General features: G+C 29.9%; 2 protein-coding genes and 1 long non-coding RNA gene across 5 annotated transcripts; 2 read left to right on the top strand and 1 right to left on the bottom strand.

The window, feature by feature from the left end:
- The first annotated feature begins 1,516 nt into the window (after positions 1–1,516).
- LOC107896075 (auxin-responsive protein IAA20) lies at positions 1,517–2,557 on the top strand. Of its 2 annotated transcripts, XM_016821219.2 has the most exons (4): positions 1,520–1,822; positions 1,895–2,079; positions 2,160–2,262; positions 2,362–2,557. In XM_016821219.2, the coding sequence occupies exons 1-4, from the start codon at positions 1,683–1,685 to the stop codon at positions 2,405–2,407; spliced, it is 474 nt and encodes a 157-aa protein (XP_016676708.1). In that variant the 5' UTR covers positions 1,520–1,682; the 3' UTR covers positions 2,408–2,557. The 2 variants fall into 2 exon arrangements, with proteins under 2 accessions (XP_040930522.1, XP_016676708.1); XM_041074588.1 differs by having other exon boundaries at positions 1,517–2,079.
- Positions 2,558–6,355: 3,798 nt separating this feature from the next.
- On the top strand, positions 6,356–7,161 carry LOC107897161 (uncharacterized). The gene is made up of 2 exons (XR_001684055.2): positions 6,356–6,729; positions 6,853–7,161. It is a non-coding gene; the product is annotated as an uncharacterized lncRNA (long non-coding RNA).
- A 639-nt stretch (positions 7,162–7,800) lies between these two features.
- On the bottom strand, positions 7,801–11,395 carry LOC107897159 (probable polygalacturonase). Of its 2 annotated transcripts, XM_016822512.2 has the most exons (8): positions 10,846–11,395; positions 10,528–10,652; positions 9,902–10,219; positions 9,480–9,600; positions 9,228–9,402; positions 9,012–9,082; positions 8,262–8,921; positions 7,801–8,156 (listed from the first exon to the last, which is right to left on the bottom strand). In XM_016822512.2, exons 2-8 carry the CDS (start codon positions 10,552–10,554, stop codon positions 8,101–8,103), a joined length of 1,428 nt encoding a protein of 475 aa, XP_016678001.1. In that variant the 5' UTR covers positions 10,555–10,652; positions 10,846–11,395; the 3' UTR covers positions 7,801–8,100. The 2 variants fall into 2 exon arrangements, with proteins under 2 accessions (XP_016678001.1, XP_016678003.1); XM_016822514.2 differs by lacking the exon at positions 10,528–10,652 and having other exon boundaries at positions 10,846–11,392.
- Positions 11,396–17,347: the final 5,952 nt, after the last annotated feature.

Genomic DNA, 17,347 nt, shown 5'->3' with positions numbered 1-17,347 from the left:
CCATCTTTTATTTTGTTAATTAAGCTAAATAATTAACACCACTAATTATTTTCACTAGAATATTGTTGTAGATTTTGTTTAGAACAACATTAAAAGAAATAAAATTCATGTTAATCATTAACTATTTAGATTAAATAATCACATTATATCGATTTAGTATTAGCTTAGTTGGTATTGTTAATGTTTTAGTAACTTGAAAGTAGGGTTAAGGTCAAAAATCAAGAAATGAAAACCACTCTAAACTAAAGATAAAAAACATGAAGTCTATTTTATCAATTCAAAAAGGAAAATCGAAAATTAATATGAAAAAAAATAGAAAATCAAATTAAACTGAATTTTTTTGGAGGGTGGGGGTGGGGGTGGGGGTTGGTAATATTCTAAATGCAATGTTTTGAAAGTCTAATTAGAACACGTTTCTTTTGACATAAAGTAAAACATGTTTAAGTGTTACTTTGCATAGCAACAACATATAAAAGTTTAATGTCATCATTATCAATACCTCCCTTGATTTAATTATAGGGTTACCCAGACAGAACATTAATTGAATCCATTGAACATTGATTTAGGACATAATTTTCCAGGATGTTTCTAAATCTCAAGCTTTTGTATCCCCATCACTTGTCTACATTCATTGCCTCAACTCTTTATTTATTACTACATCTATAGGGAGAGAATTTTACCATACAAAGTGACTATCTAATCATACCTTCGTGTGTATATATATATATATTTATAATTAACTTTAAATTTTGTAGAATATAATGTATGTTACGAATGAACCTAATATTTATGGATTATATATATTAAATTTGAAAATGTGGGTTATTACAATGATTTACATTCATTTTTTCTTAAATATTAATCAATAGTTGGTGACATGAATTATGATATAGGTAAAAGAAGTAAAATAAAATATTGATAATGAAAAGAAAAGAGTGAATGTGAAATTTTAAATTAAAAATTAAATCATGGTTAACACGTGGGCGTAATTAGGTCCGTAGCAAGTGTACTCCTTTTAGGTGGTTTCTTTTTAAATATAAGATTGGAGTCCATATAATTGAGTTTTATTTATAAATTGATAAGTTGCATGAAATAATATTTCCCCCATAAAAGGAGACAATAATCATCAACTATTTTGTTAAAATGTGGTTCACACTTTTTCATCAATGGATGCCGCCTGTAACAGCTATGAAAAACTCATGAATCCCTTGAAAAGAAGAGAAAGTGAAGAGGTAAACAAACATAAATATAAAGCTGCAAATGCTTCATTCATATATATATATATATATATATTTTAAAATAAAATAAAAATAGTGGATTTTAACAGAAATTTAAAATTTTAATTATGAATTAAAATAATCCAATTCAACTAATAACAAAGTTGAATCATCTTAAATCCTAATTCGACATGAAGCTTCCAAGAAAGAAATGAGTAACATAATGGTGGTGACACGTGTACACAGATGTCGGCTTCCTTCACAACATATATGCCCAAGCAGAGCCAGTAATATGAAAGAATTGTCCCCCTTCGATTCTCCAACAAAAATTTAGTACTCTGTGTATTTTCTTTTTCCCAATATTATTTAATAATTAAATTTGTTTTTCTACACATTTCTGGTCATTTTTATTTAAACCCAGTGTGGCGGCTCATTTGTCATCACTCTAGAATTCAGTCACAGAAAATGGGTCGACCAACCAGTTCTTCATCTTCCATCGACAGCCCCAACCACTTTGCTTTCTCAAGCACTGCTTCCTCCCAAAGGGACCTTACTACCGATCTTCGCCTTGGCCTTAGCATTTCAATCGCTCCTCCTTTTGTCAGGTATTTATTTTTTCCGATTGCGTACGGAACAGATGCTTTTACAGTCCATAACCAAAAGATATATATATTCAGGGAGCAGTGGCCACCGATGAAGGCGGCGGTTGCAGAAGAAGAGCACGAGTGCAACAGCTCAACATTTTATGTGAAGGTTTACATGGAAGGGATTCCTATAGGGAGAAAACTAGACCTGTTGGCACACGAGAGTTACTATGATCTGATAAGGACTCTGGAACACATGTTCCACACAAACATCATCTGTTAAGTTTCTGCCTTTGGCTGTTTAATTTCTTTCATTTGAAAATTCCATAGTCGAGAGTTTTGATGGGTGGGAATGCAGGGGCAGAAGCAGAGATGGATAGAGATCATTATGAGAAATATCATGTGTTAACGTATGAAGACAAGGAAGGGGATTGGATGATGGTTGGTGATGTTCCTTGGGAGTAAGTTAACATATCAATTTCTTACATTAAAATTCAAAATTTTCCCCATATAGCACCACAGCTGAATTTGAATTTTTTTTTTTGGTATGTTTGGAACAGGATGTTCTTGTCAGCTGTGAGGAGGTTGAAGATCAGCAAGTGCTGAACTCTTGATACAAATTTTTTTCTAGACAAGTGTTGTTTAAGAAAAAGAATAGGTAGTCAGAAAATACAGGGTGGGATGGGTTTAGGATTTTGAATGTATATTCTCCAATATTGAAATGATAAAAGAGTAACAAGAAGCATCAGTTTTGTCTTTTGGGCTCAACATCTTTCCCTTTTTCCCCATTCAAGCTTGGTCTGACCTGCGTTAATCATAAAAATTTTAATTTATTTTATATAATAATTTCATAAATATTTCTATTTAATATTTACAAAATTGAAGTCTTAAAAAAATAATTTTTAATGCTACTAAAAATCAAGTCATTACATATAAAATATAAAAATTTGAGTTTTATAATAATTTAGTGAATATATAAATTTAATTATCATAAAATATATTTACTGAACTTAGTTGCTTTTATGAAGTATTCTTGCTACAATATTTTGTTGCTTTCAAGAGATTTTAGGTTGGCTATATTGAGCAGTGATCTTGCATTTTTTTTTTTGTTTAAGATATCAATGTCCTTTAGACTGAGGTGTTTTATGGTTTGTGAGATGTGTTTTTGTTGCACACCTTTTGATTAGTTTTATCATATTTGATTTTAATAAAAAAATTATTATGGTTGTGTTATACCATATCTAAAAAACCCAATAATAAAATGGCTTAAAAAGGTCACCATAAAATATTTGATACATAAGTAATGATAAAAACAATTCTGGGTTGTCTGGCAAAGCCGCGAAGGTCAAACAGACGAAACAGGAAGAAGAAGGCAATCTCAAGGCACCTTGGGTCCGAAGACTAAGAGGACTATCACATGAGTGGTTAAGACAAGGTAAGCAAGAAAAGACGTCTAGGATATTTTTTGGTTACATTCTTATTGAACCAAAAGACCGACTTAAGCATGAGGGAGCAATCAGCGTGCTAACTTGGTCACCCCTAGCTCATCCTTTTTCGTTTTGTGGTTTTCACCACCCCTCTGTTCCATGCCTCCATCCAATCTTATATTTAACTGAAAAAGGCATTAAGAGGATGAGAAAAAAATAATTAATCAAAAATTAACTATTTATTAATATTTTTTTAACATAAATGTATATTTAATATATTTTTATTGTTTAATATGAAATGTAATTATTTACTTTTTCATATATAATTTAATTTAATATCTTTAATAATTATTTTTTAATATCATCTGTTACGATTAAATTCAAACACATATCTTACATTAATTTTAATCTTACTATTATAATAACTCAACGAGAGCTTTGTTGATTTATGGAATAAATACACAAATTATCGTACAAATCTATAACCTATATATTTTGACCTTCGTACTTGACACATGTTCAGTTTTTTTTTTCCTCCTCCTTTTGCATTTTAGGGAAAATTGGTCAAATGTCACTTTTGGTCCCTTTATTAGGTTTCAAATTAAGATTTAATCCTTATACTTGAATTTCTACAATAATTTGGTCCCAACTTTTTAAAATGTGTAGTCCAAATGCTTAATATAATATTAATTACTCTGATAAAATGTTTTACATGGAATTTAAAAAAAAAACTATTCTAACAGAAAAATATATTTTGACATTAAAAATTGAAATAAATCTTTTTTTGTAAATCCACATCAAGACAATATTAATTATTTAAACTAATTAATAACATATTTTTTTTCTTTTTTAGTCAATATAAGATAATGGTAAAATTGTTGTTTCAATCTTTATACTTAAATTTCTACAATAATTTAATATTTTTTAATGCTTAGTCCAAATACTTAATAATATTGATTACTCTTGATAAAAAATTTTAAGTGAATTCAAAAAAAAAACTGTTCTAATAAAAAAAATTATTTTTGCTTGATGAGTTAGAATATCTCTTTTTTTTTTAAAAAATCACATTAGGTACCAAAATTATTCACAGTGCTAATTATTTAGACCAACATTTTCCCCTTTTTTTTATTATTATAAGGTAATGGTAAAATTGTAGTTTCAATTTCTTTACTATGCTTGCATTTGATATTTAATCTTTTTATTTTACTTTTATATAATTTATTTACTTTTACAATGACATTCGTTAGTTCAAATAATTTATGTATTATATGTAATAGTTATCTTATTAGCTTACTATCAGATTCTTTGTATGCCGACAAGTGTCAAAAATAAAGAAAGATTATTTATAGTTGAAAGGCTAAAAGTGAAATTTTTTTTAAAGTATATATAATAGTCTTGGCAAAAAGAAAAAAGAAAAAGAGGGAGAGACTATAAACATGGCAAAGTGACAATTTTTCTATAGATTATATAGCAATGGTCAAATTTTAATTTTGGTCACCATGCTCAAATTTATTATTTAATCTTTATACTGTAACTTCTTAGCATAATTTGGTACCTCAACTTTTACAATATCATTGATTAGTTCAAATATTTTATTTTTATTAAAATGAAAGATATAACTTTTAAATATTGTTAACACCATCAAAATTATCTATTAAATTCATGTCTATTATAATATCATTTTTTTGTTACACCGTTATCATGTGAATTTTTTTAAGAAAATTTAAAATTTCACTTTAATAAATTTAACAGAAAAACATTTGAATTTAAAAATAAAAAATAAAAGAAGTGAATTTTGAATGCACCAAAAGTAGGAATATATTTTAACTTCCAAATTTCATTTAATAATTTAATTAAAAAAACAATTAATGTAAACCGAAACGTCATAAAGAAGAGGAGAGAAATGTAGGAGTATCGAATTCCCTTCTCCATTTAAGTCTTCCAGAATATAATTCTAGAATGCTTAAAGTGGAGATGGAGGGCAAAACTATTCCTGATTCTTGGTCAGTACATCAAATAATTTTTAAACCGCAAGTGATATCTCATCATTATTCCTCATTGTTATTCCAATTCCCATGTATGTCTAGAGATGAATAAAATTCAATTCAGTTCGAAACTTTTTTTTGAATTTCGAGTTAATTAAATTAAGTTATTCGAATTATTTGAGTTAATTTAAATAACTCAAGTCGAGTTTCGAGTTTGAGTAGAATTGAATTTTACAATTCGAATAATATGTTAGTGTAAATATTCTTTTGGTTCCTATTAACTTTAAAAATAACTAAATTAGTCTTTCACTCAACAAAAATTTATATTTTAAAATATATATATATATAAATTTTAAAAAATTCTAAAATATATATATATAAAGTTAATATTTTAAAAATTTTCTAAAATAATAATTTTGGGATCTAATTAATGATTCAAAATTATCATACTTTTAAGTATATATATATTTTTAATTATTTTGATTTGAATTTTTTTCAAATATATATGGTTTAAAATATACGTGTTTTAGTATGGAATTAGTTTTACTCTAACAATATTTTTATTTGATATGTTTAATATTTTTAATTTAACTCGAACAATTTCACTTGATTCGATTCGACTCAATTCGATTCGAAAAAAATTTAAATTAAGTTAGGATGATAAAATAGCACTCATGAACTCAATTAATTTGAAAATTTTTCACTTGATTTGACTCGATTCGATCAGACGCTTACCCCTAAACTTTAGACCAAGAGTTTTATAATATTATATTATTATCCATTTTCAAGTGTTTCTAGGCAACATTTAATAAATCGCAACCAATTTGCTTAATGTATTCCCATAAAATGATTAAAAAAATTAAAACTTATATTTATATATTTTTTCTATAATGCATAAAATTACTTATAATTATTTCTCAACTCATTAATAAAATAATAAAATGTGGGTCTTTTTACATGAATAACAATAACCATACTAATCAATTAGTAATATTATTCTTTTTATATATCTAAATGATTATATCTCTATATGTATACTTGGGAGATAAGTATTAAAAACAAATATTTTAAAGAGATGTAAGACTTGGTATAGTAAAAAATAGTAATGAATATATGAAAGCAGCAAGGTGAGAAGAGCTTTGCCAATGTCACTTATGAACTCATTCCATTCACGTGATACAAGCTTATGTTGTAAACAGCAATCACCCACTAATTTGATTCTCTCTTTATGGTTTTTGATTGAAATGTAAACTGTTTCCATAAAAGTATACAAATGTGTAGGATTCTATATAAGTGGTGGTAGACTCCATCATCCTTATCAAACCACCCCAGCCCTTAGCAACATATTTAACATCAATCAAACATGTGTATCTGTGTCAAATGCGGATGCTTTAGCTGCAAACATGAAACCCCCGCGAAAGCCGATGCTGAGAATCAAGAAACCGGCTTTCTCGACGTTATGCTCGCAATCTTTCTGCCCCCAGTTGCGATATATAAAAAGGAAAAAGGTTGCACGGTGAGTCGTCTCTCCTTTCTATTTTACGCGCTTTGTGTTTAAGTATGTTGAGTTAGGAGAGAGATGACCGGGGAGAGTAATTAAGAGCTGACTCTCCATTTGGTGGTTGTGTGTGAATTACAGGCCAAATTCTGGGTAAATATATTGCTCTCGTCCGTGGCAGTTGTGCCAGGAAGCATCCATGCCGCCATCGTCATATCATCTTGAAGTGAAAGATATTGTGAAGTTAGATATGGTCCTTTTTCGTGTTACTACTCATTTTAATCGTCAACAAACAAACTATGTAGTGCTACGTAAGATTTGATGTCCTTTACTGCTGAATCCTTGTTTTGTGGCTCAGGGTCTATTGGCTCGACAACGGCATTGTTGGTGCTAATAGTTACCTGGAAAAGAAATGGTTGGTGAATAAAATTTATGTAATGTTTGGTAGAATGAATCCTAGTATGTTGTCCAACACAATCAAAGACAGACTTGATAAATATAAATACAGTTGAAGAACTTGCATATAACTCTTTGCATATGCATCGATGAAAAGAATCTTGCAATAATGAACTATCAAGTCATTGATGTAGGATCTCCCTTGGGACGTTGCCATAGATATCCTTGAATCAAATAAAAATCCTATCTGCTAAAATGATAACACCACATGGAGCATTCTCCTAATAAGCGAAGAAGCTTCTACATAGCTCATGAAACTATGCACATGAGCTGCTAACGATTTTAGCAAATAGGAAACATTGCATCAGCCAATCACTGGCTAATTAGATCTGAACAATCAACGGACAGGCTAAAGTTTGAATATATATACTAAAACTCAACGTATGATCTCTCATTTGTCACCACTATTTGATCAAACACTGATTTAATTATTGGAGAGCGTCTACAGCAGCTCTAAGCTCACCATTGTTTTGCAAATAAACCAGGACTCCAAGGCCTACCCCACTTTTGATCCACCAAGCTATAGAGAGGCATCAACATCAAACAAAAATTACAACTCTTCGGGAAACAGCCTGAATGGAATATATGGAATATATCACAGTCACATTAAGGCAACTCAAGCATTAGGCCGCCTGGGTAAAACTTTTGTGTGTGTCTATTTTTCATTTAGCTTTCAAATAACATTTTCTCTAGGTAACATGCCCAGATTTAATCTGTTGGCATTTCCGGCTATAACAAACCATAAAAAAGAGAAAAAAGAAAGCCTTTCAAATACAAACTCCTCTATTTTCATTTTTCTGACAAATCACTCAATTATTTGTTACTGCACACAAAATTACAAAAAATAAAATAAAATAAAACTCTCAAAAACATCTTCTCACAAGTCAACAACCACATATACGGCTACTCAAATCAACTCCTTAATGTCAGGCATCATTGGTGATGAGGCTGCTGTTGTGCTTGGGAAATGGCAAGAATCAAAATTCCCACTTGGAAAAAAAAAATCATGACAAAGGGTGGATTTCAGGGTAAAACGAATTATATGTTACCCACTATTTACCAAGAATGTAACCAAGAACCTTTGTTTTGATTACCTGAACTCCGCAAATGATTGGATAGATGGTAACAATCTGAAGAATGGTTGGGGTAGATACTTTCCTTGAGAGGTTCACAAGTTTCTGGGGAAACCATGGCAGAGTATCCTTGAATATGTGAGCAGTTCCATGGAGACCCTGAGGTTATAGTCAAAGCAATGTTTAATAAGCAAACATGATGAAAAGTGTCCCCTTCTATGCCTTTGAGGAGGCCTGCAACTTTTATGTTATTTCCGATGACATCTTTAATTGTAATCCTTTCTATCACAGGGAGAGCATTTGGATCGTAAAAGTCATCCGGATGCGGAGAGAAAGTACTATCGAACCTTATAGCTGTGTCTACACCAACCAAGGTAACATTTAATATATAGATATTTCTCACATATCCACCCCTTCCACGAGCAGTCTTTATAGTGATAGCCGTGCTTGAATAAAAAAAATACAGGTTTTCTGCATAAACTTCTGAAACACCTCCTGACATTTCACTTCCAATTGCTATCCCAGAGCCATTTCGATTGTGTCCAATAAGCCGGCGGATTATAATATTTGTGCTGGGGCGAGCAAATGAAATGCCATACTCATCCCACCCACTTTTAATGGCAATTAGATCATCACCAGTGCTAATATAACAGTCTTCGATGCAAACATCATTCGAAGAATCTGAATGCATTCAAACAAGGCAAGAGCTTGTCTTTAAAACATGGAAAAAATAGAAATAAGAATGTTGGTGAATCCAGATATAAAACTCACCTGGATTGATTCCATCGGTGTTTGGTGAATCCAGAGGGGCCAGGATTGTGACATTCTGGACTATGACATGGCTGTTCATCAAGAAAAAAAAGAATCTCAACTTAATTGATAAAATGCTTTCACTCATGAAAGTTCTGCTATAAAAAATGGTAACCTAAACAATTTAACAGCAACATTCAAGGAAGGGCGTTGCTAATATTATAGAAGGCCACAAACCTGCAGTAGACTGGGTGGATGGTCCAAAAGGGAGAGTTCAAGAAAGTCAAGTTTGAGATGACAACCCCAGTTGAGTTCATCAACTCCACCAGATGGGGCCGAGTATAGTCCAGAGTTTTACGCTGAAACCAGTTCCACCAAACACTGCCTTGTCCATCAATAGTTCCATTATCTCCTGCATGAAGAACCAATGGCATCAATGAAAGAAAACCAAATGCTCATGGAACATGATTTTTCATCCATGTTACTAACCTGTTATGATTACATCAGTCAAATTGCGACCATATATAAGGCTTCGATGCCTTCCACCAGGTAACTCCACACCTCGGCCATAGGAAGGCAGAGGATCAACAACTGGCCAATCATCAGGATTCTGAAACAATATACTATGTGATGAGAAAGCATCTAGGGTGGTATGCTCAGTTGAATTTGGGGCATAGACGAGCCACGAAGCATCAATGATCACAAATGAGATGCCATTCTCGCATTATTGATTTAGTATGTTCTCATATAAACATTGATTTGCTTATAAATAGCTCGAATGCGTATTCTCCATCATCAATCATTGTGACAACAGATTGAATCCCATACGCAACAAAATTTCTAGATGCGATGTCCTTTTTATCACATCTTATGAGTAAATGTTCTTTTTAAATAAGTTGGTAATGACTTACATTTGATCCAAGAATCACTGCATCCTTATCTAACCACAAAGTTAGGTGACTGATGAGATCAAAGCTTCCTGTCAACCACCGGCCAGCTGGGACAAAAAGCTTGGCCCCACCTTTGTCAGAAAATGAATTGAGGTAGAAGATGGCATTCTGAAATGCTTTGGTATTGAGAGTGACACCATCTCCGACTGCACCAAATTCGGTAATAGCGACACTGTGAGGCCGAATCTCCCGTGAAAGAGCCTGTTTGCATTGTGAGCTGGCCTTGACAGTCCATGCAATATGACCGCAAAATGCAAGTACCAGTAGCACATCCACCAGCTGAAATGAAAGGTTTTCAGAATTGATCATGAATGGGCAAATTAGCTAATAAGTAACAAAAGAAAAATGAAAGCCATATTAACATCAAAGAGAACCAAAAGAAGCCTGAAAATAGGAAATAAGAAACATGCAATAACTTTATCAGTCGAGTCATGGACAACAAGTGACTCACACATTTTATGGCATAAAACTAGCAGATTGACATCAAAGTAAGCAATTGAACTTCATTTTACTAAAAAAAAGGGCTAACTTGGCTAAGAGAAACCACAGCCAATCAAAAAGGGAAGAAGCAAATAGCATTTGCTCACCACAACTAGTTGCCTACAACACTCCATGAAAGCTAAAAAACAAGAACACTCTTGCTCATTTAGATCCCAGCCGTTGCCTTAAATCAAATTTTGTAACGTGTACAAAAGAATGTAGATGAATCACACTGTCCTGCCATAACACATTTTAAACAGTTTCTTCAGATCTTGTTCGAACACCAACAACTTTGTGTTGTACCAGAAAGACTAGGAACATATTAATAGTTAAAGACCCATTCAGACAAGACAAGTAAAAAAAAAAAATCCCAAAACAACAAAATAGAAAGTCAGAAAGGAAAAGGCAACGATCAAACAACTTACACTGAAAGATCTCTTCATATGAATGAGATCTGCAAATTTCCCTTTCAGCCCAACCACCTAAGAAGACACCGCAAGGTAGACAATTGGAAGAAGAGGAAAGAATTTTTCTTTTTTTTCTCTCTATGGAAGGAGAATAAGGTCCTCTTTCTCTAGCTAAGCTATCTAGCAATAAGGCTTAGTTGGGTCATTGAGAGAAAAAAAGAATCACCAAAGAGAAATCATTGAAAGTGACCGTTGCTGCCCGCCAAAAATTAAGCAGTAGGGTCCTCTAATCTCTTCACTTGCTCCAATACTTGTCTCTCTGTGTATATTTCTTGCTGTAAACACAAAGCATCATCCAGAAAATGGTTTCTGTTTTAAAAACATGAAAGAAAGTCGTTTCCTGTTAGAACTCAGATACTGAACTATCCTTAAAATAAAATGTCTCTTATATGTTCAATCAATAAAGATTTTAAATGTGATTGTGGGAAGGGATATATGCGTTAATGCCTGGGAAATTAGCAATTACAAATTACAAAAGCAAGGGTGTCGTTTGCTTTGTCCAAATTGTTTGTGTTTATGTTAGCTTTTTTCTTTTTTTGGTCACTGACAGAACATAGTCCTTGGAATCACTAATCCCAAGTTCATTGTTAAATAAACAAAACATAAAAAAAGGGGGAGATGGGTCAAAATTTTCTTTTATGTTAACATTTGGCTTTGCTAGATTGACCCAAATAGGCTATGAGTGTGGAACCTACAAGTCTATACTAGGCGAGCGGTTTCAAACCAGTGGGCGGTTGCTTGGTGAGGGCCGGTCACTGCCACTGGCTTTGGAAGCAGGGACCACCCCTCCTCTTGCATGAGTCAGGGTTTGATCGTTTGACCCCTAAAGGGAAACCTTAAACCAACTCCATTTGAATGGCCATTATTATGCCCTTAACCCCCCATCTCATGGCTTCTTTTATTTTCCTTTTTCTTTTTAGGACAATTTTTCATGGGAAACATTTCTTCAATGTCTGAATTATTTCTTCTTCTTTTTCCTTGCTTTCTAATTTACTTAATTTATAGACACGTAATTACTAAAACCCTTTTCAAACATCATGATTATTACATTAAATTTTCCTTTATTTTTCTAATATATTAAGAAAAACAGAAGGCAAGAATCCCGGTCCTTATTTTTGTACTTTAGCTTCAACAAAACAACTAAAGAAAATTAGAGTGAAGGCATGATGGCTAAAAATATTCATTGCTTTAGGTGTAATTTGAATTCGAGTTATATTAATTGTATTTATTATTTGAATTTTATCATATTATTGTAATTAAAAAAATAGAGGACAACAGTTTTAAAGTGAGTGAGCAGACCTGTGTCCATATGAGACTACTTAATTAATAAAATGATTTTATAAGCATTTCTATTGTTAATCTTCTCATGGCTTTTGAAGAAGGTAATAGGTACTAAATACTAACAGTGATTTGAGGGAAAAAAAAAAAGAAAAATTGTCCTTAAAGAAGGGGACAAAGTCACAGGGAAGGACAAGAAGAGAGAGAACAAAGGAAAGTCTTAATCACAGTATAACAATGTAATAAGGAAAATAAAGTTCACAAAGTCAGGTATCCAATGACCATTTCAACCAAAACGCTTTATCTGTTTTCAATTTTTGGTTAATTTGGATTTGGTCCTTGTGCTATGTTTAAATTAGAAATTTAATCCTTTACTTTTAATTTCACATAACTTTCTCTAATAATGTCATTATTTATCCCAAATGAAGATGTTATCTATTCTAATTAAAATGATGGAATCAAAATATCTCTTTCCATAAAAAAAGACTTAAGTTATTGTGATAAATTGGAATGATCGTTCAGTGTTGGCTATTTGGACTAAGCTAATGAGTAACGCGAATAAAAATAAAAAAACTCAATTATATCAAATTAAATATCAAATTTGAGTATAATATAAGGACTAAAATAAAAAGTTGAGCTTTTTATTTATTTATTTTGAGTATCAGTGTGAAGATGCAACCTCCCCGCGTGCTTGTCTTCTGCATCCGAATTTGTACAATTGTAATGTAAGATAAAAATATGAGGTTGAAGAATAAATTTAATTTTTAGTGGCAATTTGTTGCTTTTAGATTAAGAATATATGTTTACCCAATTTAGATTTAAATCGTAGGACGGAATAAAACAAAACATTTGTCAAAAATATAATATTTATGAAGAATTAGAATTTTATAAAAACAAAGATAGTGATAGTGATAAAAAAAAATAAAATTGTAGCTTGCCATTCACCAATGAATTTGATTACGCATCATTCATCACTACTACTTGGTGTTTTTCAAGATATAACTTTACCATAATCATAGTTGTTAGCAATAATGAATTTGGGTTATTTTTCTTTCCAAAACAACAAAACATGCAATTAACTCCATTGCGTGAAGAGCATGATGTTTTTAGTGCCAAAAACACATCATGATTTATTTATTAATGTATTCACAATTCATTATGTCATTCACTGGATTTTCCTACTGTATGCAATAATATGAGAACAAGGTATTCAAACCCTCTAGCTTTCATAAAACAAAAACAAAAATTCACTTATTCCTCTAAAATTTGATGAAAAATACATTAACCCAAAATTTATTTATTAAATGAATTTTAAATAGAGGGATAAATTTTATTACGCGCGTATACATATGAAAATTATAGATTTAGAACATAGATGCATGTTTAAAAATAACATGCAATAAATAATGAAACGTATAGTTTGAAATTAGTAATCATAATAGCACATAAAATATGTATGATATTTAAATAAAAAATAGATTAAATTATTAGTAAAACAAATTTAAAAATATAAATACTTCAAATTAACAATACTAAATGCACTAAAATTATTTATTATGATGTTGTCATTAATTATGAGTTAGTGTCGAGTTGCCTTGTGACATCAGCTCAATTAACAACATTATTAATATATATATATATAACTTATGGAGATAATAAGTTATACATATTAAAATAAAAATGTATAAAAACACATTAAAATGAAGCTTTGTTTGAATAGTAAATTTAAAATTTTACCAATCCAATTGGCGTGGATTCAAATCCTACTTCATACATATTTTTATTTTCATTGGTTGCTAAAATAAATAAAAAAACTAAAATACCCTCAAATAATATAACTTATTTTAATTACAAAATGACATTTTTGTAATTTTTCTAATCAAGTTGGTACCAGATTGACTCGTGACACCAACTCAATAAGGGGCTTAAATAATAGAATAGATACTACAAAATCCTATCACATGCGCATGCATGTGGAAATCACAAATTTAGAACATAAATGTGTGTTTAAAATAACATGCAATAAATAATGAAACGTATGCTTTAAAACTAATTAATTGTGATGACACATGAAATATGTACGATATTAAAATTTTAAAAAAAAAAAGTAGATTAATTTTTGAGTAAAACGAAAGTTAAACATATAAATACATCATATTAACAATATCAAATACATTTACTACATCAAATTAAGTTTTTAGCGGCATTTTTAGTGGCGTTTGGATTGAAAACGCCGAAAAGGTTATACCATTAGTAACGCTAACCGAAAATCGCCACAATAAGTAAAGCAATAGTGGCATTTATGAGAAAAATGTTGCAAAATGTAAAATAGTAGCGGCGTTTATGCATAAACGCCGCAAAAGGTTATAACTATAGTGGTATTTTTCTCATAAACGCCGCAAAAGGTTAAAACTATAGCGGCTTTTTTCTCATAAATGCCACAAACAGTAAAGCAATAGCAGTGTTTTTTTCATAAACGCCGCTAAAGCTAAAGCAATTGTGGCATTTTGCTCATAAACCCTGCGAATATCCTTTTATTTTTATTGAAATGGCATCGTTTTGATAGCCTTAGTTTTTTCCCCAAATCAGTTTCCCGAAATCCCTTATTTTTTTCCCCAAATCCCTTATTTTTTTCCCCAACATCTACTGCACCGTTGTCAATAGTCCTCTGCTGCATCGCCATTGATAGTCCTCTGCTGTATTGCCATGTAAGTTTTTATGTTTTTCATTTTGTTTATTTGTTAATTTATTTTCTCATCTTTCAATTCCTAACGCTTTTCTCTTATGTATAAGCATTTCATCAGAAACATCTCTTCTGCCTAAACACTTCACCAGAAACAACAACGCGGAAAAGAGAGAGAGAGACAACTGAGACAAACAACTCTACAATGAGAAAAAAAAGAAAAGAAGAGAAAGCAATAAAACGACCTACCTTTCTATTCGCTTTCTCTAAAAGTTTCTCCTGATCTGTGCAAATAATCTAGTAATTTTTCATTTCATTTTATATTTTTCTTATATCTATTTTTTAAAAAAATTTAATAATGTTATTGGGTTGTTGAATTTTACGAGTTGGGACTGTAATTTTTTTAGGGTTTTTTTAGGTTATTTTTTAAAGTATAATTGATTATGAGAAGTTGAAATATTTTTGTTCTTTTATTATTTTGTTGATTTCCTTTTACAGAATTTCAATCATGCTCTTATCATTGCACTCTTTCTTTTCTTTTCTTCTGTCTTTTTAGAATTTAAATCTTTTAATCTGTTCATGCATTGGTATATGACTGTTAGATATTGAGGAACGAATTGGTATATGGATTAATTTGCAGTAAACTGTCATTGGAAGAGTTTAGTTTCTGTTTGTTTTATACAATCAATTGAAAAGTATACTGTTTTATACAACCTATTGTTTGTTTTATACAATCAATTGAAAAGTTTATTGGTAGGAATGAATTATTAGGTAATTAGCAAAATAATTGCATACCTGCCTATTTATGCATGGTTTCTGTCATTCTTTTTGTAGAAGAACACAATATATGATTGGCCATGGTTTCTATTTTTGACAGAAAAATGTTGAAGTTTAGAACCATACATGTACTATTAAAGGCTAGCCCTTTAAAAAGAGAAAGATTATATACATATATAGCATGAATTAGTGTAAAAAGAAAAAAATGGTTGAAGTTGAGCAGGTATAGACAGTATTTCATTCTTTATTCATCTCTCTTTCTTGCTCTCTGGTGCCCTTCTGTTTTTTATTATATACATATACATATACATATATAGCATGATATTTCTACTACGGCCTTATAGTTCAATGGTAACCTTTTTTAGTTTTTTATTTAATTTTTACAGTTGTATTCATTTAAGAATTGTTCATATTTTAGAGCTGTGAATTGAGCATGAAATCATTGTTTGTAAGTTAAAACTTTGTTATTAGTTTTGTGTAAACTATGAATTTAGTTCTTATATTTTAATTTTATCAATTTTATTTATTACTCTTTTTGAATTGGTTAATTTTAGTTTTTAAACTTTTTAAATTTTAAATTCTAACTCAAATGGTAGCAGATAAATTTTTAAACTTTTGAATTAGTTAAATTCTATTGATTCTTTTCTAAGTTAAAGTGAAATTCCTATATGACTCTTATTCTGACTATTAAATATCATGTGCTTTAATCTTTAGGTGCATTATCTATTGAAAGAACTGGTAAGGAAGTCGATAGCTGAAACACAGGTAGACAGTTCTTGCTACAGTATTTTTTTGTTTTGTGCTGTCGGTGTGAAAGTAATAGAACCTTTTATATTTTTAATTTTAATTTTGATTTTATTTTTTTATTTTTATAATCTTAAATTATTTTTTAATGTAATATATAAGACTATGTTAACAGGATATCCATATAAACTATCATATGAGTTGCCAAACCAACAACATAAACATTAATATTTTAGTTAACATATCATTTTAAAAAAACAAATTGCCCCTTTTTTGAAATATTAAGGGTCAAATTTAGCTAAAAAAATAATGAGTAAATTGGCAAAAAAATATAAATATTAAGATCTAAATTTACTATTATATATTATTATTTCTTTGTGTTTGGGAACAAAAGTTTGCTCATTTGAGATAAATTAATTACTAAGTAAAATGACTTAAATTTTAAATAATATCATATTTCGAATTTAAAATTAATTTATTTTTCTTCTAATAAAGTTACTCATTTCAAGGATTTTAAAATTTTAAAGTAATTGTTTTCTTAAAAATATTTTATATTAATTATTATATCATGATAATAGCTAAATAAAAAATTACAAATTAGAAGAGGAAGATAATAACAACTAAGTTTAAATGTTACTATTTAAAAGTAAAAAAGAAAAAGAAAAAAAGAAGCTTGACAAAATATTTGTAACTAACTTTTATAATTCTTTTATATTCCTTTAGATCTTTTAAAAAAATTAACTCTAAAAAAAGTATAATAACTTATTTAATTATCTAACTTTAAAAAATATATTTTAATCATTCATTTAATTATTTTGACTCTTTTAATTTTTAAATTTGTGTTTTTGATCAAATTAACTCAAAATAGATGAAAATTTAACAATTATTGACTTTATTAACGTATAATTACTAATTTGTTAATTTTTGTCTTTTTAAGTATAGTAAACATAAAGGTGATACAAAACACAAATTTAAAAA

The sequence above is a fragment of the Gossypium hirsutum genome, chromosome A08, assembly GCF_007990345.1.
Source record: "Gossypium hirsutum isolate 1008001.06 chromosome A08, Gossypium_hirsutum_v2.1, whole genome shotgun sequence".
NCBI classification, from domain to species: domain Eukaryota; kingdom Viridiplantae; phylum Streptophyta; class Magnoliopsida; order Malvales; family Malvaceae; genus Gossypium; species Gossypium hirsutum.
This window is presented reverse-complemented; position numbering and strand designations above follow the sequence as displayed.

What these genes read in the sequence shown, in the direction of transcription:
- LOC107896075 (XM_041074588.1), top strand. Translation starts at nt 1,683, where the DNA reads ATGGGTCGACCAACCAGTTCTTCATCTTCCATCGACAGCCCCAACCAC. An exon ending in GTTCCACACAAACATCATCT is followed by an intron (nt 2,080 to 2,159) that starts GTTAAGTTTCTG and finishes GTGGGAATGCAG; the next exon opens with GGGCAGAAGCAGAGATGGAT. An exon ending in GTTGGTGATGTTCCTTGGGA is followed by an intron (nt 2,263 to 2,361) that starts GTAAGTTAACAT and finishes TGTTTGGAACAG; the next exon opens with GATGTTCTTGTCAGCTGTGA.
- LOC107897159 (XM_016822512.2), bottom strand. Translation starts at nt 10,554, where the DNA reads ATGGAGTGTTGTAGGCAACTAGTTGTG. An exon ending in CAGTGATTCTTGGATCAAAT is followed by an intron (nt 9,601 to 9,901) that starts GTAAGTCATTAC and finishes ATATTGTTTCAG; the next exon opens with AATCCTGATGATTGGCCAGT. An exon ending in GACTGATGTAATCATAACAG is followed by an intron (nt 9,403 to 9,479) that starts GTTAGTAACATG and finishes TTCTTCATGCAG; the next exon opens with GAGATAATGGAACTATTGAT.